The 22857-nt window shown below is 40.6% G+C and overlaps 2 protein-coding genes and 1 long non-coding RNA gene across 4 annotated transcripts; 2 read left to right on the forward strand and 1 right to left on the reverse strand.

Annotated features, from left to right (window-relative positions):
• Positions 1–373: 373 nt before the first annotated feature.
• On the forward strand, positions 374–7077 carry mthfsd (methenyltetrahydrofolate synthetase domain containing). Of its 2 annotated transcripts, none has more exons than XM_088297207.1 (8): positions 374–562; positions 664–767; positions 1244–1357; positions 1727–1840; positions 1932–2022; positions 2640–2752; positions 2934–3059; positions 5417–7077. In XM_088297207.1, exons 1-8 carry the CDS (start codon positions 535–537, stop codon positions 6149–6151), a joined length of 1425 nt encoding a protein of 474 aa, XP_088153333.1. In that variant the 5' UTR covers positions 374–534; the 3' UTR covers positions 6152–7077. The 2 variants fall into 2 exon arrangements, with proteins under 2 accessions (XP_088153333.1, XP_088153332.1); XM_088297206.1 differs by lacking the exon at positions 1244–1357 and adding an exon at positions 1410–1523 and having other exon boundaries at positions 382–562.
• Positions 7078–8338: 1261 nt separating this feature from the next.
• foxf1 (forkhead box F1) lies at positions 8339–11851 on the reverse strand. The gene is made up of 2 exons (XM_088297222.1): positions 10624–11851; positions 8339–9743 (listed from the first exon to the last, which is right to left on the reverse strand). The coding sequence occupies exons 1-2, from the start codon at positions 11582–11584 to the stop codon at positions 9580–9582; spliced, it is 1125 nt and encodes a 374-aa protein (XP_088153348.1). The 5' UTR covers positions 11585–11851; the 3' UTR covers positions 8339–9579.
• LOC148337296 (uncharacterized) lies at positions 8484–21727 on the forward strand. Its single transcript, XR_015843289.1, has 4 exons — positions 8484–9647; positions 12535–12649; positions 17487–17676; positions 20974–21727. It is a non-coding gene; the product is annotated as an uncharacterized LOC148337296 (long non-coding RNA).
• Positions 21728–22857: the final 1130 nt, after the last annotated feature.

Raw genomic sequence — 22857 nt, forward strand, 5'->3', positions numbered from 1 at the left:
CAATTGTGTTCCCTTTTAAGCTTTTCAATGTTTCTCAGTTTTTAAGAACCCAGGTATTTTTATTTATTGTATTTATTTGTATTAAATTGGCTATTACATTTTTATTATTGCTACTGTTCTCCTGTGTATTGTTTCTAGATGAGGTTTACAATTTGATATATAAATAATTATTTAGAGGAAAACAAGACAGAAAACGTCTTTTGTCTTGGTGTTACCTCAGTATAGCCATAATCCCATTAAAAGTACACACACAACTACTATGAAACTATACTGTCAGAACCATTATGAGTTATAATGTTTATATTATAATCATAGTTGAACCTCCGTAATACAACCGGATCAACATCTGTCCAACATGGGACACTGTGACCATTTTCGCCTTCTGTTAAATTGACCCTCCTGAGTTGCCGTAGCGAGCATAAACACTGTCACGCAGCTGTTGCTGTCGTTTTACGTTACTTGCACATCTCACGTGTAGCGATTACTTCGAACGATAAAGTCGAGAAGATCAAATTCTTTTCCGCACATAACGTCATGGAGCCCCTCATAAAAATCAACTCAGGTAGGTTCATGCTATCGCGTGAATCTCGACGCCATCGCTGTCGTAAATCCATTAGCAAATACTGCTATGTGGCTCGCGTCTTTCGTTTTCTCGCCATGCAGGAGCCACGAAATGGGACATTCGTCAAAAGGTTTGGGACTACATCGAAGACAAGAATCTGGCTAACTTTCCAAGGCCCGTTCACAACAGAATCCCGAATTTTAAGGCAGGTTGAAAGCAATTTCACTTGACCGTTCTAAGAACGGTTGAATGAATATGTTCATATGTACGCTACTAAACTGACTTCCACTGTTAGGTTGGTGTTTGAAAAGTTGTGGAATTCCTCATATGAATTAATCATTTTCGCCATTAAGTGTCCAATGCGAGTGGATTTCTCTACTCGCTGAACACATTTCCATCTGTCAATTTGTAGCAGTCTTTTGTTAATCTGCCTGTATCTGGTTAAATACTTGGATTACTTTGAGATAGGTCATATGTCACGTGTGAGTAGGAGAAATGTGTCCTGTTTTTTTCCCCCTAACTATCAACATGAAGTCGATCCTTGAGCACTGTCCAGTATAATTATTTGAGATGAGGCCTTCTTTTGTGCTTCGTTCCGTGATAAAGTAATGACAACGTACAACAGATCAACACAGCAGTGTTTTCTACAGTATTTCTTCTGTCTTTGTATTTACCGGCCAGGATGCAGTTCAGGCGTGCAACAGGCTCACAGTCCTTCAGGAGTTCAAGTCCAGCCAGACAATCAAAATAAATCCAGACAGTCCTCAGCAGCATGCTCGCTTTGTGACACTTGAAGTAAGTTTCCATTTTCATAAACCCACCGTACACTTTGTTGTTCTCCTCCCAGGGGGCTTTTACTGCCTGTCCCAAGTTGTCTGAGCTGGAAGTGTTTACCCAGACCGCTGAGGTCAAGGTGGATCCCGATAAACCTCTCGAGGGGGCTCGACTCGCAGTGCTGCAGGTGGATACACACACCAAGAACCAGGAATTCACCACCGACTGTTCGGGACATTAATTAGGCCTTCAATCCTGTTGCATTTACCTCAGATCTGCTCACATGCGGAATGATGCCTGTGAATATTCCAATTTGTCCAAGGTCATTTCATTCTCAGGGAATTGTGAATGGCAAGCAATGTTTGATTTTTTTTTTTTTTTTCTTCCCAGGCACACAAAACTTTATTGGTCCCAACTCCTCGTCTTCGTTCTGGCCTTTTTAACAAGATAGTTCCCCCGCAAGGGGCCAACAAAGAACAGCTGCGTATATGCTCTTCCTCTCAGGTCTGAGTTTCCTTTGTTATATGTTCACCCACTTTCCCCTCATAATCACTCCATTTGGACAACACTGAACTGACGTGTTTCCCACCTGCAGGGCATGAAAGAGTTTAGCGTGCCAATCGATCTGGATGCTAAAGTCAAGGTTGACCTTGTGGTTGTTGGCTCTGTGGCTGTGTCAGAGAAAGGTGAGGAAATATTGTGTTTATTATGGTGTTCTCCAATTGCATCTTTTGGGTAATCAGCCTGATATATGGTAACTGGCAAAAGCCACGTGATTTTCATTGAAGGAATAGTTGCTAAGGCCTCAGTGGACTGTCGTTTATATTTTCACGATTTCATTTTTCTAAAATCACCTTGCAACCTCACTTTTATAAATTAATTATAATAAGATTAGCTGTTTTTATTTGTCTTGGTTAAAAGCCCGCTAAAAACATTAAAGGTGGGTTTGCTGTCAGTGTTCTCATTTTATTTGCATGTTATTGTATTTATATCCAAGGGGTCTTGAGAGAAGAGTTTAATTTGTCATTGCGTGCATAACTCAAAACACTCAAGTCCTCCTACGTTAAGCCTTTTTGGGTGGCTGTCGGCACACCACGAGCCATGTTGTGGTGTATATTCATGATTTAATATAAGTTTCATGTATTATGTAACCTTTTGAGAAAATTCTACGTTTGTTGTTATGTTTTTTTTTTACTCCAGCAAGGAGGCTGACCCTTAAATGTAGACTGTTGGACAATGTCTTTTAACTGTGTGCTCCATCATGCAAAATAGTTTCTAATGTCTTTTCATACGCCTTTTCCAGGATTCCGCATTGGAAAAGGAGAGGGCTTTGCTGACCTCGAGTATGCAATGATGGTCTCAATGGGAGCTGTGGACGAGTCCACTGTGGTGGTCACCGTTGTCCATGACTGTCAAGTTAGTTTCTTTTATTTTTGACTGTCTATGTAAATGTTTCATTTGAGCTCAGTTGTCATCTTAATTTAGATTTACTACAATCACAAGCGCATTTAAATGATTTGATTATTCTAATTTGTGAACTTTCAAAATAGCATTCACCTGTGAATGAATTCTTAACTCGGTGGATTTGGTTCTTCAGGTGGTGGACATTCCCGAAGAGCTCATGGAAAAACACGACTTGACAGTGGACTACATACTCACACCAAGTCGAGTCATTAAGACAAACTGCGTGTCCCCAAAGCCACAAGGAATCATTTGGACTAAGGTAAAGTGAATATTGTCTCAAATCTCAGCTTCAGCGCCAATTTGTACAAGTTGCAGACTTTTTAATACTGTCGAAAACAAGTTAAAAATCAATACCAATTTATAAAAGTTACAAACTTTTGTAATAATGGCATTAAACCAGAAGAAAGTAAAAAAATCACCCATCACAGCTAAAGATGAAAATGTATTAAGCATTTAACATATAAATAATTATTAAACTTAAAAGCAATTATTATTTAATATTATGTTGTAGTTCTGTAGCAGTTTCTCCCGAGACTCATTTAGTCACTTAACTGAGCACCACTGCCCTCGAGCAGCCTTATTGTCTCTCTGCATCTTGCTAAAAAGCTCATATTAAAACTAGATTCCAAAATAAAACATAAAAAAAAATGAAAGTTAATAATACCGCAGTTTATCGAGTTGAGGGGTGTCTCAATATTTTTTGCATGTGCACCGTCGGTTCATTTTTGTCCTCCGAAGGTGTAGCGTTTTGTGACGTTCCCTACAGGCTAGAAAAGGTTCATAAATGGGCCAAACTGGGGTTTACAGAAAAAGACTTTTTTTTTTTTTCAGTGCATTTTGCTAGCCGTCAATTTTACACAGATTTTCGCTATTTATGGGCTGGCCCGGTCGCTAGCCACGTGAATAGCGGCGTTCCACTGTTTAGTTTTTTTTGGACGCGAGCCCTTTGCACTCCCAAAAAAATAAAATAAAATCATAGTACGTGTTTTTTTTTTTTGTTTTTTTTTGGATTGTTCAAACCCCTTGTTGTTGAAAGTTGGATTTTATTAGACATGTATTATGCAAAAGGAACTAAATTAAGAGAGCATGATTGCATATATTTTGACCAATTTTTAAAATGGCATTTTTGTCATACATCTGGTTGGGGGGGCAGTTTTGCTCATGAAAAATCTTGGCCCTCTCATTAATGTTGCTCATCCTCGGTGTACTGTATACTGTTGTTCTTTAACTTCTGGCTTAGTTAACATTAACATTTCAGAGAGATGGCGTGCGTTTTGCCCTTTGATAAGTGGTCTCACATTAGACCCAATCGTAACATTTGTCTGAAATATCTTGTGTGCAAACTTCTGGACTCCTCAAGACACTTGTAAGTAAACAGGACCCGCTGACATCACTGTCAGGAAGGCCATGTGTGATCATCAAAGCGTCGTCTGCACGGGCTCTGCAGAGGCAGGGGTTGTGGGGGTCGAGTGTGTTGTCAGGTCAAACAGGCCACTGTAAAAACAATAGCCTCGTAGATTCTCATCTGGACTGGTCAGCATCAAAGGCTGCCAAACGCACTGCAAGATGCAACAAATCAAGGCGGCCGTCTTATTTTTAACTGCTTTGGAAGTGAAATGTTCCACTCGACGAGTTGCCAACTGTTACAAAGTGTCCGTATTTCACTGAATGCAACCTTGTTACACTTGTAACATTTAATGTTACGAATATTTAAAAAAAAAAAAAAAAAAAACAACAAAAAAAAACCTCACGGCTCACATTTTCTCAAGCAGGTTGAAAACAAGCAAACATACAAGTGCATACTGTAATTGTATTTTGTATGTTTGATAACACGCAGCAGACATGGCGTTCTGCTGGTGGCTCCGATGATGTAATACTCAGTGAACTCAGTTTGGTTTACTTAAAAAAAAAAAATGGCATACTTTGCAAAAATTGTGTCATATTAGCCTTGCAAACCAACACTGCTGGAGTGTGGCACACGTGGGCAGTTTTCAGAAATGTTTTGGAGAAAAATGCCGCAAAAATGTCTCCGTTTTAGATCGTATCCAAGAATCAAAGAACGCTATTAGAACAGTCTTTGAATCAAATATACTTCATATTTTGGTGATTTTGCATCAATTCCAAGATATTCAAGTCAATTTGTTACAAGCGTTGCAAAAAATAATAGTTGAAAACTGTGTTTAATCCGATTAATTATGGAACTTTTTTGTGATTAATTAGTTAAAAAAAGTAATCACTTGACAGCACTAATATATACATAAACATATTTGTGTATTTGCATACCGCACACTTTCCTGCTGTAATGTTCCTGACTGAGCTTTAAAAATGGAAATACAAAATAAATGTTATTTGACTTAAGTCTTTTTCCCCCCTGATATTTAAACAGTGTTAACGTTCAAACGCTGCATAATCTTACAATGACATGAAATAATATTAAGTACACTTTTTAGGACTAACACCTCTTGTTTTTGAGCACCACTTACTAGTATTTTTGTAAGTATTTTGGTGGTACTTCATGTAAAAAGCCTGAGAACAAGTGATTTTTAATGTTGCCTAAACAATAATGCCCCCACCCTCGTTCAATTTGACTCAGATTGCCCAGTTTTATATCCTCAGCTGGACACAGAAAAGCTGCAGAATATCCCCATCCTGAAGAAACTCCTGGCCCTGGAGGAGCAGGCAGGGAAGGACGTCACACTGGGGGCGGGGCCTCCCCTAGCGGAGCATCCTTCGCAAAGTGGTCTCCCCAAAAAGCAAATCAAGCGCAGGCCAAGGCAGAAAACAGCCCGCCAGAATGCCCAGGAAGAGTCCAAGGAGGAGAAAAGTGTGGAACCACAAGTGAACACCGGACAGCGTCCAGCTCGCATTAGGAAAGAAAGTCGAGGTAGTGAAGCAGAGGGTACCGAAAAGAGGAGAAGGAAAGGACGAAGTGGACGGATTCTAACGGAGAAGAGTCCAGATGAGACTGGAGGTGAAGTTCTGACCCACAGTAGGAAGATCCCACCCGGTGTGACCACAGTGTATCTGGGTGGGATCCCCACTGGGCTACGTGTCAGTGAACTAAAGACATCACTGCGCGAGAGAGAGGCGGCACCGCTGCGGCTCACCTGGCAGGGAGCTCAGCATCGCGCCTTCTTAGACTACAGCAGCCCGGAGGCTGCCGAGAAGGCCCTGGAGGCTCTGCAGGGTCTCAACCTGAATGGTCACAGTGTGCAGGCCGAGCTGGCCAAGAGCCAACGGCGCAGCAAGAGGCCCGGCCCATCCAATGGAAAAGCCAGACCAGCAGCGGCTCCCACATCTGACATAGAAGCGGTGGATTCCAAGGGCGAAGCCCACGAGCAGACTCAGTAGTAAAAGAAGAAGAATAACTGCACTAACCTTGAAATGCCTTATAACACTTTGTTTGGTTTGGCTTTATCGACCAGGATTGATTACAGTGGAGCCGCAATTTTATATGAAGCAACATCTAAATAATATATGCAACAATAGCTCATCTAAATGTGAAGATTCTTTCTCTCTCTCTCTATCTCTCTATCTCTTGCTCTCCCTCGCTCTCCTTCTCTCGCTCTCTTTTTCTCATTCAAATGCATGGGAAGATAATGGTTAGCTTGTCTGCCTCCCAAGCTCTATTTATGTAGTGTTGTCATGATCTCCCCGTATTTTCGTGGCGTTTCTCATTGCAGAAATATGCACGTTTGGTGAATTTGGCTCTCTTTGTAGTACCAAAAAACCCTGCTGGTCAACGCCACATCGTTGAGGGCCAAGCAGTTGTAAACAGCACCACCGTGTGGCCAAACAGAGCATAAACGACTTCCACGCTTTCTCCCCGCTTTTCCGACTTAGTCTTGGCTGACATTGGCCCGCCAATGCAGGCGCTGTATCAGCAAATTAGCCTTTACAAAGATAAAAATGCTTACTTTGGATAGAGAACATGATAGAAATATTAATTTTAATAATTGATTTAATATTCAATATATGCATAACCCTACTCATATATTTTTTTTACATTTACTATAAAAAACACTCTGTCATGCATGCTCTTTACGCCACTGCAAAATTACAACCTGTGGAGACGTAACCCTTTCCTTTATTATTTTTTTTTATCAGATTTAGCCGCATGCCTAGTAGCCACTGTGTGTCATTATTAACATTATTAACATTGTCACGTTTATTGAATGAAAAAATACAGTCCTGTATATCTACCACAATGATTTAGTTGGATATTATTGACTATTACCCACAGTTCATAATTCATACAATAAATTGTACCACAGGTATAGTTGACTGATTTTTCTGTCAAGTCTATCCAGAATACTACCGCGTTCACTAGAATACATTCATATTTCGCAATGGAATGTAACACTAGTCAAGATTTTGTGATGACCACTTTAGGTGTCCTTTTGACTTTTTCTTCTCCTTATTAATGTCTGTCGTGTTCAGTAATATTTCCAGAAAGTTGCATAACAGCCACGGTAGCCTAAACCTCCGGAGTTTTATTTATGTGGAAGCTTTACCGCGTTACGACGCAAGGTCAACATAAATTAATGCGATTTAAAACAAATTAATTTGCTGTTCGACCAACTTGTATGTTTCATTTCTAGTCGTATCCTCCTGCTGCTTTGAATTGCAAACAGCGGTGAGGTAAGCAGTACAACAAGTAAACATCTGCCCTTCATTACACCATCACGTCACGCCCATGTTCTTGAACAAACTTTACCTGCTTGCTGCCTTCACTGTGTGCACAGTGCTCCACACGCACACATCCAACAAGTCATGTCAGTCTGCACCCAGCAGCCTTCTTCGGGCTTTTTATGGAGCTGGCATGCAGGCCTGCAGGTCGGGGGAGCAGCTGTGGTTAGTCATCTCACTCCCTCTGCCGTGCCACACCTCGGCCAATGTCATCAGTTTGAATGAGAGATTCCACTGCTGTTCGGCCATATGTGCTCTGTGATGTATGGACATGTGTTTAGCTGCACTGCGTTTACAGTCCCATGCACGCTGGCCAGCGTTGTTTAGGTGCATGAGTGCACATTAAAGTGGGCATGAACGTACTTGATGTAAATTCTTTATACAGTGTTGCCCTTTTATATAATGACACATTGAATCTCTTATTTTTCTAAATTATAGTGGCACCTGCATTAAAACACAGTCGTGTGTTGCTCTTCAAGTCAGCTTGCACTTCAAAATCCCCTCTTTTTGGCTACATCATACAAATTGGACGACTTTCATAAATTCCCACAAGGTAAAAAAAAAACAAGTTCAATGTTCCGTTTTGATCGACACTGTCAGATGTTTCAAATTGTGGTTTTAGTTTACAGTACTGCACTGCATGTTTTCTGGCAGTTTCCTTCTTTCGCTACATAACCGCGGGACAAAATATTAAACAGCCCAATCTGATGCAGTAAACTATAGCCTATAAATAGTGGTTCACAGTGCACAATGTATGTTTTTAATTAAAAGCATCCCCGAGATTATCAGTCCAAAAAAAAAGTTTCAATATTTCTTATCAATAACAAAATATTTTATATATATATATTTCAGCAAATATGTGTAAAGCTTTCTTACAGGTTTATGATTGGATTTCATTTGAAAATTGTGTTTTACAATCCTAATCGAATACGGTAGAAGTAATATAATTGTTTACAATAAATTATAATTTAGGGAGGCCTTTAAATTCACCACGAATCCATGTCAACTCAAGCTTTCTCCCAATATATAATTATATTTCAATTTAATGTGGCGATGCAATTTAAAGCTTTTTTTTCCCATTTAGTTTGTATATTGAGGGTTTAAATAATTAAAAAAATCTCTATGTTCTGTTCAAGAAATTCGACTGACATTGACGTGAGGTCTACTATACTTCGAGTGAATTTGCGTTGAAAAGAACAAAATTATTTATCCAATATCCGAGCCTCTTTTGCTCACGATTAATAAACCGAAAAGGTAATTCAGTGAAAATCGTCGATCAGATCGAATTTCGATTTGTCTACGTGTTTTGAGTTTTAAATAAAATCCAAATATATCCCTTTTGAGAATTTAGGGGTCAACAGCCCCAACAAATATTTTATTTCTTACAGATTGTAATAAAGATGACCCTCGCTAAATTCTCCAACAATATAGAGCAGTATACAGTGCTGGTATTAATTCATGGTCTATATATCCTAACGACAGAAACGGTGCTTACAATATATCCTCAATTTTCATTTTAAAACAAACAATAAGCGTTCTGACAAATATTGCCAATAAAGCATAACACCTCCTTGGCCAATTCGCCTGAAATTAAAAATATGCAGGCCTTCAGAATAAATAAAAAGTTGCGCTTATAGGCTATTCAAAAAGTGCCTTAATCATTTTATACAGTATACATGGGCACGTCAATACAATGCCCACAATTGTTCATGTCACTGGAATTCCAAAATAGTGTTATATACCAAAAAAGAAAGAGAACGCAGAAAATAGAAGTGTGCATTTTTTACAAGGATGAAGAAGAATAAAAGCTGGACAAAAGTGTGAAGTTGTAGTCATCCGCGCTGCAGGACTTAGTACCAAACGTCAGCAGACTTTCACCCCGCTGCTCCATGATGACGGCACGTAAAAGTTTGTATTATTATATATTATTATTATCATCATCATCATCATTATGATCACTACAGATCATCGCTGTTGGCGGAAGAGGGGAAAAAAAGTAGTCCGGCTTGTCTTTTGAGAGGACTTCACGTCCCCTCAGTGGTTTTCTTTTCCTTCTTGTTTCAGCTCAACCGAACCGAACCGAACGCGCATCACATGACGCACGGCTTGATGTCCTGGTAGGAGACCTGCTGGTGGTGGTAGTAGGCGCCGCTGCTTGGTGAGTGCATAGCCGACGACGTCATGGCGTTGAAGGAGAAGACGAACTCCTTCCGGTCACACATGCTCGGGGACTGCGAGTGGTACCGAGGGATGCCTGCACACAAACACACCACGCACGCACACGCACACAAACACGTTTACGACATGCTATATGCTTACAATTTTATTTAGCACACTTAGTGCTGACCCCACCGCCCCCAAGTTCATTTCAAATTAGAAAAAAAAAGAATGATCATGAATAAAATGAATACATTCACTCAAATAAATAAAATAGGAAATCAAATAAATTGAAGGTGTAAATACGTCTTATAATATTTTTCCTCAATATGGAATTAAATTATTTTATAATAATTAGACTTTCTACAACGCGTCCCCTGTTGTTACCTACAGTGCTTTTATTTAGTATGGTAAAAAAAATGGAAGGCTAATTGGCATTGGCCAACTTTTCCATATTAAAATATACGCATATGTTCCCAAAGTGATATGCTATTTAAAAATTATTTTAATTGTTAATGAAAATAATAATAATATTTATTATTATTATTATACGCTGCATAATTATCTCCTTCGTGGGGCTATGTTTATTTACATAAAGGGTTTAAAAAAAAGATGCAGGGATAATTGGCATTACTCCGAGGCAAGTCAGTCTGACCTTACCATAATTTTGTTTTGTTTGTTTTTATAGTCACCAATTCTGAGCTTTCCCGAGACAAATTAAACAGCTTTCTATGAGTCAAATATTCATTTGAATTCCATAGTTTAGTCATTTTTCCAAACACGTTTTGTTTTGCCACTAATGAAATGCGGTAAAGTTAGGCTCGCGCTTGGCATAAGGTCAGTGAAGCACTTCAACTTGGCCCAACACTAATAATTATGTGGCTGCTCTTTGTTTTCATTTTTCCACGCGATCTGCTTCAATGTAAACCCAAAATGTTATTGTTGTTATTGTGGTATTATTCTGGATGGAAGCCTACCTTGCAAGTCTGTGGCCGTGTGGCCGTTCTGGTGCAGGTAAGGCTGCTCCAGCGAATGTGTGGGCAGGCTGGGCTGCAGCGGGTTGGCTCCGGGGTTGCACGGAGACAGCGGCTGCTGCTTGATGTAAGAAGCTCCGTTATTAGGACTCGGAGCCCACGCCGACGCCGGGCTGGAGTAGACCGGATGCGGCTCCATCACGCCGCCGCTGGTGAGCAGAGGCGAGGCGGAGTTGTCGTGGTGGGGATAGCCCCCCTCGGCGGTATTTGCCGCGCAGCTTCCCATGTACGAGTGGCCGCCGTTGGCCGACAAGTGCGTCATAGAATGACCGGACAGAGCCATGCCGTCCATGTTCCCTGCCAGATGTCCGTTCATCATCCCGATCCCGCTGTCCAGAGACAAGCTGTTGGGCGGACACGACAGCCCCCCGCCGCTCCCCTGGAAGTTGTACGACTCTGGGATGTGGTTAAAGCCCAAGCCGTTCATCATGCTGTACATGGGCTTGAGCGCTTGGCACTTGCGCCGGAAGCCTCTGGGTCTCCTCCTGAACGAGCCTTCCTCGAACATGAACTCACTCGCCGGGTCGATAGTCCAGTAGTGACCTTTCCCCGGCCGGCCCAGACCCTTGGGCAGCTTGATGAAGCACTCGTTGAGGGACAAATTGTGGCGTACCGAGTTTTTCCAGCCCTGGTAAGAGCCCCTGAAGAAAGGGAAGCGGCTCTGCAGGAACTGGTAGATCTCGCTGAGGGTCAGCCGCTTGGTGGGGGAGCTCTGGATGGCCATGACGATGAGGGCGATGTAAGAGTAAGGAGGTTTCTCTGGCCGGCGGATACCCGCGTTGGTCTTTTTGGCTTTGGCGGTGGAGGAGGCGGCGGTGTCCATCACCGCGGTCTTGTCCGGAGCAGACATGGGGCCGCTCTGGGCAGGAGTGTGCGCTTGGGGCTGTTGGACCTCTGCCGTCATTAGTTAGACTTAAAGGCGCGCTTGGTAGAAGAAGACTAAATGTCTTCCACCTCCACACCTTCTACACGAGACGATGTCAACTCACCGGCATAAAGAGCAAAAAAAAGGAGAGAGAAAGAGAGAACTGCTTCTCAGCGCGGGGAAATTCCTGAAAGTCTGACTCGTCCAAAAGTTTTCCAGAGTGGGTTGAGGAGTAGAACAGGAGCCGCTGCACTTCACTTGCTGTGTGTTGTCCTGCTGACTTTTTTACTTATCTGTTGCCATCAGCGAGTTGGGAGCTGCATGTCTTGGCCATCCGAAAAAAAGTGGGGCCCGCCCAGTTCCCCTCCTACTCCAGTGGTGGGCTGTAAGCCTGCACGCACATCTGGGTGCACTCACTTTTTTACTTTGCATTAAAAAAAGACTTTTCTTTCGTCGAAAAATGTCATTCAATCTTCCTATAGTAGAGCCTCGGTGAACTTAAATGATGAACACTCTTGCATTGACAATCTTGTTTGCGCTGTCATTGATGTGTGCAACTTTGTATTATTTTATTTTTGAAACAAATTGTATTACAGTCCAAATAAAATATACTTTAATAATCTATATAAAAGGTCTGTGCAAGTTCTCAGATAGATAGCCTGTATGCTACATGTTGGTTCACCCCCCGACGGAAAGCGTATCTCTAATTATTTTTACAAGGTCTAAAAGCCTTTTCCAACGAGCATGCCCCTCATATTCTAAACCAGCCTCCAAAATTCTGTACAAAATAAGCAGGCGGGTGGGCACTGCAGGATGTTTACACAACAAAATATAAACATGTTCACTTCTTGAAATAAAAAAAAAATCAACAAAAAGCCCAGTCCGATCAGCTAATAGTCATTGATGTGATGTGCCCTGCACAGAGAAGTCGAGAGACGTTTTTTTTATGCAGTCGAATATTGTTTGTGTAAGTCATAATATTTACGCAGGAGACGCCCGGGGAATGAAGTTGAAGCTCTGCCGCACTGTGAGCGCAGAACTTCGGGTGCACGGAACGACTCCTTGCAGACACGCTGGGACCGTCGGAATGATCCACAAGTACAAGTACGTTATATTTATTTGATTTATTTTGGTTAATTTGCCTAATTGAGAATATAATGAGTTTCGCAAACCATTTCTCAGTCAATCTTTCGCTCTCAGGGTGCACAGGTCGTGAGGTTTAATTCTATACTGACATTTATGCAGCAGCATGCTATAGTGCAAGCGGATCCGTTTATAACCTAAAACTGTTGACAGTAGCTTGCTTATTGTTCCCTGGAGAGCTCCAAAGCTGCAGTCTGCAACCTTTCTCTGCAGTGGGTTCAAATCTCCTACTGTTCATATAAAAAAAAATGCGTGTATTTTTTTTTTTACACTTCACTCGTTATTGACAGAGTGCGTCAAACAAATGTTGCATGCATGTGACAGCATGTTGCAACACTGATATTTTTCATGAAAATTTTTAAAATCCAAGTGCCGTTTTTGTTCTTTGATTCATGGCCAAAATGTCATTGTCAGACCGAAGGTGACAAAGGAGATTACTGTTTGCTTTGCCGTTGAGCGCACGCACGCATGGATAAATTGAATGTTCATATTGTTTTAACTTGACAACTTCGCGGACATCGGTGTAGATTTTGGAAAGGGTGGGGGGGCGGGGGGCACATTTATCAGCGATTTGGACCACCCAGCGCGCACCACGCAGGGGCATGCGCGCTCCCGTCCGCTCCCTGCCCCCTGCATTTAATTACCACTGATGACTTCATTCCGTTAACCCCACCTAAACATAAACTCATATTCTTGCCATGTTGCTGTGTTGGGATCAATATTAGACGATAATATCGGATTCTCCCAAATACGTCGTGAGTAAAATGGGTTTTAAATGTTCAAATTACGGACTGATGCACAATCTACAGTAAACGAAATTTCTGCATTAACAACGATGATTATTGCTGTTAATTCACTGCTGCTATCTTTGAACAAGAAGAATGTTTTGGAGCATGTCAGCAGCTGTGTCAAAAATGCTTTTACACTGAAACAAATGCCCATTTCTTCACGTTTATACTTTACGTGACTTTGATCTTATATTTGCAAAATTTTGATTAGGCCCTAATGTTGAGAACTCAATAACATCAACAAACATTGATGTGAATCATATAAACATGTTTAATTCGTTACCAGAACAAAGGAAATAGCTGTTAATGGTGTCGCAAGCAGATTGTTTTCTTCACCAAGAATTCGTGCGTTTCCCCCCCCCCCCCTTCTTCTTCCATGACGTCCCATCGTGAAATATTGGACAGCTCTGCATACCCAGGAAAGCAGGGCCACTTAGGTGGAGGTAGACCGCAGAATGCACAGTCCTGACAGGCCTTCCTGACTGTCGTGTATACCTTATTTACTGCAATGAACCCAATATAGCCACACTCCTGCCTGAGCAGTCCGAAAACACTTCATGAGTTTTCTTCTGAACTCATCCTTTGACCAAGAAACACACTCACTCGCTGTTTCTTTACAGTAACCTACCTTATGGTTGAATTTTCTGCAGCCATGGCTGTAGGGATCTTTATGCTATAGCAAATGTCATGTCATATTATTTATACTTTGAATATGCTTCTCATAAAATAAATGAAATTTACTTTGGTCAAACGGAATCTTAAAATTTGGGACTTTCATGTACATGCTGGTTATGCCAAGGGATAAAAACATAATATTTCTTTCGTTGTGCTGATTAACAGAGGTACAGTAAATATAAATCAAATGTGCTTCAATTTTTAATAAAGTTCTTCCAATGTCCTGTCCGAAAATAATTCGATTTATTTATAAAGCACATTTAAAATTAAACAGAGTTCACCGACTTACTGTACATAAAATATATAAAATATAACACGATAAAACAAAAGCAGGACATAAAAACACTAAGAACAAAAAGGCAATAAAATCATAAAATAAAACCACAAGACATGAGTAACATTAAAGCATAACAAGTCATTTATAGGGAGATTAATTAATTTTCATTGATAAAAAAAATTACTTTACAAATACATCCAATTCAGATATTTTAATCTATAGAATATATTGTATTTTGAAAAAGTTGTTACAATAAAAACGTTTTTGGCAGGATTACAGGATTGTAGCCTGTGACATATACGTAAAATTAATATTCGTGTCCAATATAAGATTCGAAGGGCTTTGCGACATTTGAAAGTGATTTAACACAAACGTTACCACCTTCGATTATTTTGTTTTTAATAGTAACAGTTTTTTCGTAGTTATATTATTTGTGTTAGTATTATTATAATTATTTAATGGTAATCGAATTATAGACCAAACATGCCAACCGAGCACTTGGCAGTTACTAAAATGTCCCAATATTATTATACCTTTTGAAGGAGAAAATACACATTGCAACTATTTCCAATATATACAAAAATAAGAATGCAAAGTTTCATTCTTCAAGTATGAAAACATTTTCAAGCTGTTTTAAGGTGAAGCTTTTTTGTAAAGCTTCGATGAGCCAAAGTTGACGTCAAGTGTCGCCTGCAGTTGGTTGTCGCTTTAATTGAAACCAGTGTGATGTGGAGCCCTCATCACTTTCCCTGCACTGTAGGTGGCCGTGTATATTTTCCTTTAAGTGCTGTTTATGTGAACGAGAAAGGACGGGATAGCTCGCAGACCGCTGATTGCGCGCTTTTTGGGTCGCTCCGTGAACGTCAAGTGTGTTTGATGGCCTCCACCAAAGCAGTTGCCATGCATGCATGCTCCTCTTTCTTTTCATGGCCACTGCTAACGAAATGAGTAGTTCCTATGCACAAGACAATAAGCACTGTAAGAGGCCGTGAAACCAAATAGAGTCACAGGCCATAAGATTAGGTACACCTGCAAATAAAAGCGCCGCAGAAAACATTCTGCCTTTTTCTTGACACAAGAGTTATTCCTTTAACGCGATTGTGATGATTCTGGTTGTTGTAGTATACTGTTTATAATAGTTGTGTTCTTTATAAAGAAAAAACACTCGCTTAAAAAGTAGGTCACTGTTCAAAGAATTCGCAATCTGATCAAATTGGCTGTACTATTTTGGAAATACAATTTTAAACGCCGCTCCCATACGTTACATCAGACAAAAGTTGTCAATATTAAAAAAAGGCCCTTACACGGAACAAGTGTGCAGTCACGTGTAACTATTAAGCCAAACGAGGTATGATATAGCTGTCACCTTGTCTGTGTGTTTTTGCCGTGTTGCACGATCACGTTGAGATTTCTCATATTGTCGTGTAAGGCGGATAAGCCCACGTGCATGTGTAGGATTCATATCATAATTCACAAAGATGCGCTTAGAGTGTACACATGCTAGTTAGGCCTATATATTAACTGAACGTTTAACACGTCAACATGTGTTTTATTGCCGTCGCATTAATCTACAAATTGACGCGCTTCTACAGAAAACACAGCAAAAAATGGATTCAGTCAGATCGGCTTTGATGTCGTGTTGTCAATAACCTCTCACAAATCATTAAAAAAAAACAAAAACAAAAAAGGAACTAGTAGTAGTGGTAGTAGTTTACATTAACAGTTTACACTACATTATTATTATTATTATTATTATTATTATTATTATTATTATTATTATTATTATGTGTTCTCATCCTATACCCATGCTACTGGACATGACCAACCAGGCAGCGAGAAGCATTAGCCTGTCCAACAATGACAAAAATACCAAAAACTTGCATGAACAATGGGCCACAATTGACTATATAGATTATCATGAAGTTGGTCAAGGAGTTTTTTGGGGGCGGTATGCAAATTGAAGCAAAGTTCAAAGTATTAAATAATTTGAATAACATGTTAAAATAAGAGATGATTATTTATTTCCACACTGCAAAAAAAGAGAAAAAGTTGAGTGAACTTAAAATTTTAAGCCAACAAACTTAGATGCATTTTTAAAATGGCCAATTCAACAAAAAATATTTTAAGTTTTGCTAATGTGATAATTGTCTTTTCCAAATTTTTGACAATGAAATAAAAGTTTACAAATGTAATTGTTCCTTGTATTGTCTTCCATCTTAAAAATATAAAAGTAAAAACAACTCAACATTTTTTTGGAGGGACCAAACAACGATAAATGTCAATAAAGTATATATTTAAAGTTGTTCCACCCTGAAAAACTATTTTAGCCCCCGAATTAATAAATAAACCAGTTATGTTGTTTGATAATGCGAACAAAATGCTGAATGTGGAGGGGAGGCTGTTACGAAAATGAAAAATACTTGAGTGTGGAACTAAATAAGTTGTTCTTTAAAAAAACCTTATCTGTGTTTTTTTTGTCTTAATGTGTACATTTTTGTTTTATTTGTATGCACGCTACCCCCAAGTAAATTTTGTACACAAAATCCATTTCAAACTTTTTGTTGTATTCAAATAGGGAACTTGTAATTTATTTTGCACGTAGATATACGGCTACTTCAATTCCCAATAATTAATTCAATTATGATACAAGGCTCTAAATTAAATGATCCAATTAAGCACATTTTTCTGTTCTTATATATTTTGTGTTCTATTTGGTACATTAATTATATTTCCGTGAAATTAGACCCAAGTTAGAAATATGCCTGCCTCTCTAAGTCCCGAACTTGTGTATATTGCATTGGTGTCACAATGACGTACAGCACGAATGAATAATAACACACACAACTGTATTCATTTTATGAGTCAAAAAGGCCTTTGCCAAGAATGTGTGCCTTCAGCTTCCAGAACTTTACAGAGACAACTTGTTACCCAATAAAACCTCAACAGACATTTCAAGACACAGAGAGTGAAGACTGGTATAATACATACATCTAAAAAAAAAAAAAAAAAAATCACCTATTTGCATAATGTCCACTCTGCATGCTTGCTTTTCTCACAGGGAGTCTGACTGTCCCCACAGCGCAATGGAGCCGGTTAATGGTGCCCCACCCTGCGGCTGTGCGCACCTCCCATGCAGGGCCGGTCCGTCACGATGTTTCTGATGCTGTCTGAGCCATCAATAATAGGAGATGAGACATAAACCACAGTGGCGAGGGCATGAGCAGAGGCTTGGTGGGTCGCCATTGCAGGTTAGTTTGCCGTGCTGCCACCCTGATAGCAGTGGGACATGGTGGGATGGGCACCAACGTGGGCTCCAATGTGCATGTTTACACAAAATCTTCACCATTTATGGGTCACCCGCTATTTATTTTTTTTTGCTCTGAAGGGGGATTTTCCTTTGGTAAGCTGATTCGGAAAAAGCAATCAAGAATTCCCAAACACGCCACCACAATGGGAGATATCATTCTGGCAACCTGAGTTGGATATTTTTAATCCTGCACCCAACTGAAGCCACCTACATACGAACCACAAATGAAAGCAATGTGAGGGGGGGGTCAAGATCGTTTCCTGTCATGGAGCTTCTGCCATAAAGAGCTTTGGTAGCGCCCAACTTGATACTCCAGTCGCTTTGAACTGAGGGCACATCCTCGTTGTCTGTGGGAAGGCACGGCCAGCCAGCGGTCAGAATCAGTTAGGAATGTTCTGGGACGGTAACTGGATTCGCAGTGTAATGCCCGGCTCTCCACAGTGGAGCGCGAGGGTGGGAAATAGGCCGAGAGCATTTCCCGAGTGGAGGGGGGTCCCAGCGAAGCATCACAAGCGTGGGCATTATGTGACAGCCACCCTGCCAGCTCTCAGCCTTCCATCCCACATGAAGAGCGGCGCGGACGGAAAGAAGGCAGGGAGAGGCTGCAATTAAAACATGTGGCAGTTTCGTGTCCAACGCAAACCTGTGAATGGTGGAAAGATGAAGAACATGATGTCAAATGTAGTGACACACAAAACAACCTCAGTATTTTTCATTTTCACAGCACCACGAGTCATTGTGGGGGAGCAGCTGAAGCTTTTATGTGCTAATTGCCATGAATCTCTCAGTGTATTAAAATGCATTGCTTCACCTAATCTTAGAATCATAGGAAATGATGGAAATAAAATTCAAGGGCCAAGCTGTCCTCATTACATATAACTCTACATATATTGTTTTAATAAACACATTTTCACGTACTTAAAGAGGGCATTTGCAACTTTCAGCCACTTCTGTTCAAACCGTCATGCTGATATTACCAAAAATGAACTGTGAAAAGAAAATCAGCCCTCAATGGCACTATCTTGTAACTCTAATTAGATTTTTCAGAAAGCGCCACGCATGAGGAAAAACACACTCAGAGAGAAGACGCGAGTGACGAGGTGTCAATCATTCTCAAGCACACAAACAGCGGCCACACCCCCACAGCCTCACGCCCTTGCCTCTTACCTCCGGTTTGAGGAGCTTTGCTGAAACTGCGGCGGAGGATCCATCCCCGATTAGCAAGTTAAAAAGAAGGAATTGGACAGAAGGGTGAACTTCACAGCTCGTGGTGAGGCGGAGTTCTCATTATTTTTCTGTTATTATATGCAATAGATTCCACTTTTTTACTCCTTTTCCATGGATGGGACCCTTCTTGAGTGTCAATTTTACTTGGCAATGATGTTGAACTCTACAGTGTCACTTTGTCCTCTCATGTTGCGAAATGTTACTATCGCTTCTCAGTGGGATGCAGTTAAGTTCTACACCACTGTGAAATATAATTCAAACTTCTTTAAGAAATAGAGTGCTATCTTGATTTATCAGTGAGCCATCTTACATGTTTTTCAAGATACAAGCCATGGCTCGACAATTATCCGCTTTGACTTGTGAGCAAAACTTGGAGATACACGACAAGCATTAAATGGTGTCAGCAAACTCAACTCTACTTTATTTGGCAAACAGTGAGATGTTCTCTAAAATGAAGCTCCAAACTGTTTATTGCCACTGCCAGTCGAAGGAGACTGAAAAAATAATTATAAAACAAAGACAATTTCATGTGAACGTGTTCGAGATCGATGCTAACTCAATGCAAAATGCCATAGATGGGCTAACCAATATAAGCTATGTACTGTATGTGATGATGTTCTAACGCTATTAAAAACAAAGACAATCGTAACAACACCTGTAGACAGACGGTGTAACAATACTCACCGGCATGTATTCTTTATCCTCTGCGAAAAATAAAAATATTAAGTTCGTCGATTTAGAAGACACTACAATTAGGATTTAGAGGACAAAAACGCACTTTAACCCACGAGGATTGCAGCTTTATCTACAATGTGATGCGGGTTTCTGGTGATAGTAAGCCTTTTTAAACTGTAAAGAAAAACTTTAACGTAGTTATTAAACGGACATTTTGTTGTCTTCGTGTGCTGCCGGAAGCTGAGCGTGCGGCGTTCACATTCATTACTGAACGCAACCTATAATCAGCAGCTTGTGCTTCAACTGTTTACTTTTCTTGTATTGCCTGGCGCACTGGGCTCTGGTACTCCACTAATGGGACACTCTGAAGAACCAAATGGCACAGTTGGACAATGTTCTGAGTTTCCAAATGGTCTGAGGGAATCACTGCGCTTGGGACGTCTTGTTCCCAATATACCCTCAATGCGGGAATTGGTATATTGCTGGCGACGAGCTCTAATGTTTATGGTCTCGGTTTTTGTTTTTGAATTTTTTTGGGGGAAATGTTGACATTTTTTTGTCTTGGTCCAACTTAGAAGAAAGAAAGATAGCAAGAAAACCCGTTAAATAGTGAGGTAAACCTGCACTAGATTAAGTTGCAGTCACAAATGAAGCTGCGACTGAAGCGGTAATAACACTGTATTAGTAAACGTGTGTGTGCGCGCGCGTGAGTGTGAGGGGGGGTGGGATGGTGGAAGCTGTTGTAAATGTTGGGCTCATCCTGGGAATAATCTTCAATCCTATGCTGCAGTTGTCAAAGCATTTTTATTTCCACCTGCTAGCGGCCTATTTCCTGCTTTATAACAATGGCACAGGGGAAGCTGTGGAGTGCCAAGTGATTGATGTTGTACTGTATTTGGCCCGTTTTCACATTGGGGCCTAACGGGAAGTGGCTGTCCCCCCCTCCCCCCTCCACACACACACACCAGCCTGCGACAACAAGTGGGTGAAGAGACGAAAGCTTACTAAAGGCATCCCTTTTTTTGTAACATGCTGTCATTCCTCCCCGAAGACAAGCTGGCAGCTGCACATAAACACACTTGCCACGTCTTATAAATCAGTTTGAGAATGAATGAAGTTAATTCTTGCCACGCGATTGAACTTAGTCACATCCCCTCCTGCTCGCATCCAAGCATCCCTCTTTTAACACGTCCTGCGTCTGGAAAGTGAACAGAAATACATCACATCGGCATTCTTTCCACACAGCGCAGCAAAGAAGACAATCTATCACTTGGATTGTCGGTGTTCCTTTCTCGTTCTCTATTTCTAACGGTGTTTCTCTTTCTGCTTCCTCTAGGCTGGAGTGGGCAAGCATGCGGCTTTGGCCACAGGAAGCTGTGAATTTTTCGAAGAATGGAAGATGTCTTACAGAGAGACATACTAGTCCCGCCCACGCCCATTCGTTACCCCAATATGACCCCTGACCCATCCGCATGTTTATATCGGAGCATGGAAGTGAGAAATCGTGATGAGTCACTCCGGCCGTCTGTTTACACTCCGGAGTCACGCAAGGAAGGAAATCAGCCACGGTCTGCTACAAGTGGCGAGCTCCGACAGAGAATAGCTGCAGCCCACTCAGAGGTGCGCCTCGAGCTGAGCGGGATTTTAGAGGATTTACTTCACCTGAGTACTGATGTAAAGTCCGTATGCCAGCACAAATGAATCATCACAGTCAGTCAATCCTCACTTTTGCTTTTACCTCGAGGAAACTGCAGGGCAAAACATTGCCTACTATTTCCTGACGATTATGGACTCTTAAAACTGCTGGGTCAAAAATAACCCAAATTGGGTGAAATAATCCAAGTGACTGAGCCAGTGCTGGGTTATTTATACCCAGCAAGTTGGGTTGAGGATTTTACTCGACAAGTTGGGTCAAGGGTAAAAACTAAATATACTGATGAATTACCAACGCCCATTTTCTATGGGTGGTCCATCTGCCCCTGGCTGGGATTTGAACGCCAAGCTCTGTGCCCAAAGTTGGCAGTGTTAACCAATGAGCCATCCAACCACTGATGTTTTCTAAGAATGTTACTCTCTTACTTCTGCTTCAGTACACGTGCAAGGGGGTGGGGGGTGGCGGTGGGGGCAAGATTCAGCTCTTAAACCAGCCCAAATCTAATTTCCAAACCAGTCTGCTGGGTCAAAATATTCACGAGGAGAAAACTATTTTGAAAAAAGACAGACGTGTAAAAATTAATAATATTGTGTCAGAATTTACCTGTGGAGTACCACAAGGGTCAGTTATTGGTCCAAAATTATTTATATTATACATCAATGACATTTGCAGATTTACTGATTTTTTTTTTTTTAAATATGTAATTTTCGCAGATGACACAAATTTGCTTTGTTCGGGTAAAAATTAAAATTAACTTTTGTAAAGTTGGAAGAGAGTTAGAAAATCTTAAATTGTGATTTGATATGAATACAATGTGAATACATACAAAAGTACTTGGAGTTATGATGATAAATTGATAGATTAACTGGTGATAAATTAACATTGAAATAACACAAACTACATAAAATTAAAACAACCACAGAACCATTAGACTTCTGTTAAATCTTTTGACTGTTTATTGTTATAGTGTGGATAGTGTGAAATGTACTGAATGATGACAAACAAATAAAAAAAAAATAATAAAAAATGAAACACATTACCTGAAAAGTTTAAAGTAAAGAAACAAGTAGGTCTGTCTTTTGAGTTTTTGCCTTTAGTTTCATGTTTTTCCTTGTGTTCCTGTTTCTCTGTCTGTCTCATTAAGTTATTGGGCCCACCTGTGATTGTTATCCCAGCCCCTAGTGTCAGCCAATCACCTCCCTTCAACCCTGTACAGGTGTTCCGCGTTGGCTCGTCAGTTCATCTGTATTTAGTTCCCTGCTTTCTTTCTGTTCTCGGGGGTTTGTTGTCAGTTCAATGTTAAGCCACAGCCGTCTGTCCAAGTGTTTGTTTAGTTTCTTATAATCCTTGTTGTTTTGGTCTTCAGTATTATCAGAGTACCATGTTTGGCTTTTTTTCAATGCTTTAGATTGCACTTTGTTTTAGCCTTCCTGCTTTTGGGTCTTCCTCCATGCAGACCTTGACAATTCTGTTAAAGTAACTGAAAGAAAAAATAAAAGAAGTGTTTAAAAGACCTAAATCAAAATTTGTGGGGGGAAAGAGCAACCGTTTTAACCCAATTCAAGA

The sequence above is a fragment of the Idiotropiscis lumnitzeri genome, chromosome 5 (assembly GCF_059441095.1).
Source record: "Idiotropiscis lumnitzeri isolate Australia: NSW breed Sydney's pygmy pipehorse chromosome 5, RoL_Ilum_1.0, whole genome shotgun sequence".
NCBI classification, from domain to species: domain Eukaryota; kingdom Metazoa; phylum Chordata; class Actinopteri; order Syngnathiformes; family Syngnathidae; genus Idiotropiscis; species Idiotropiscis lumnitzeri.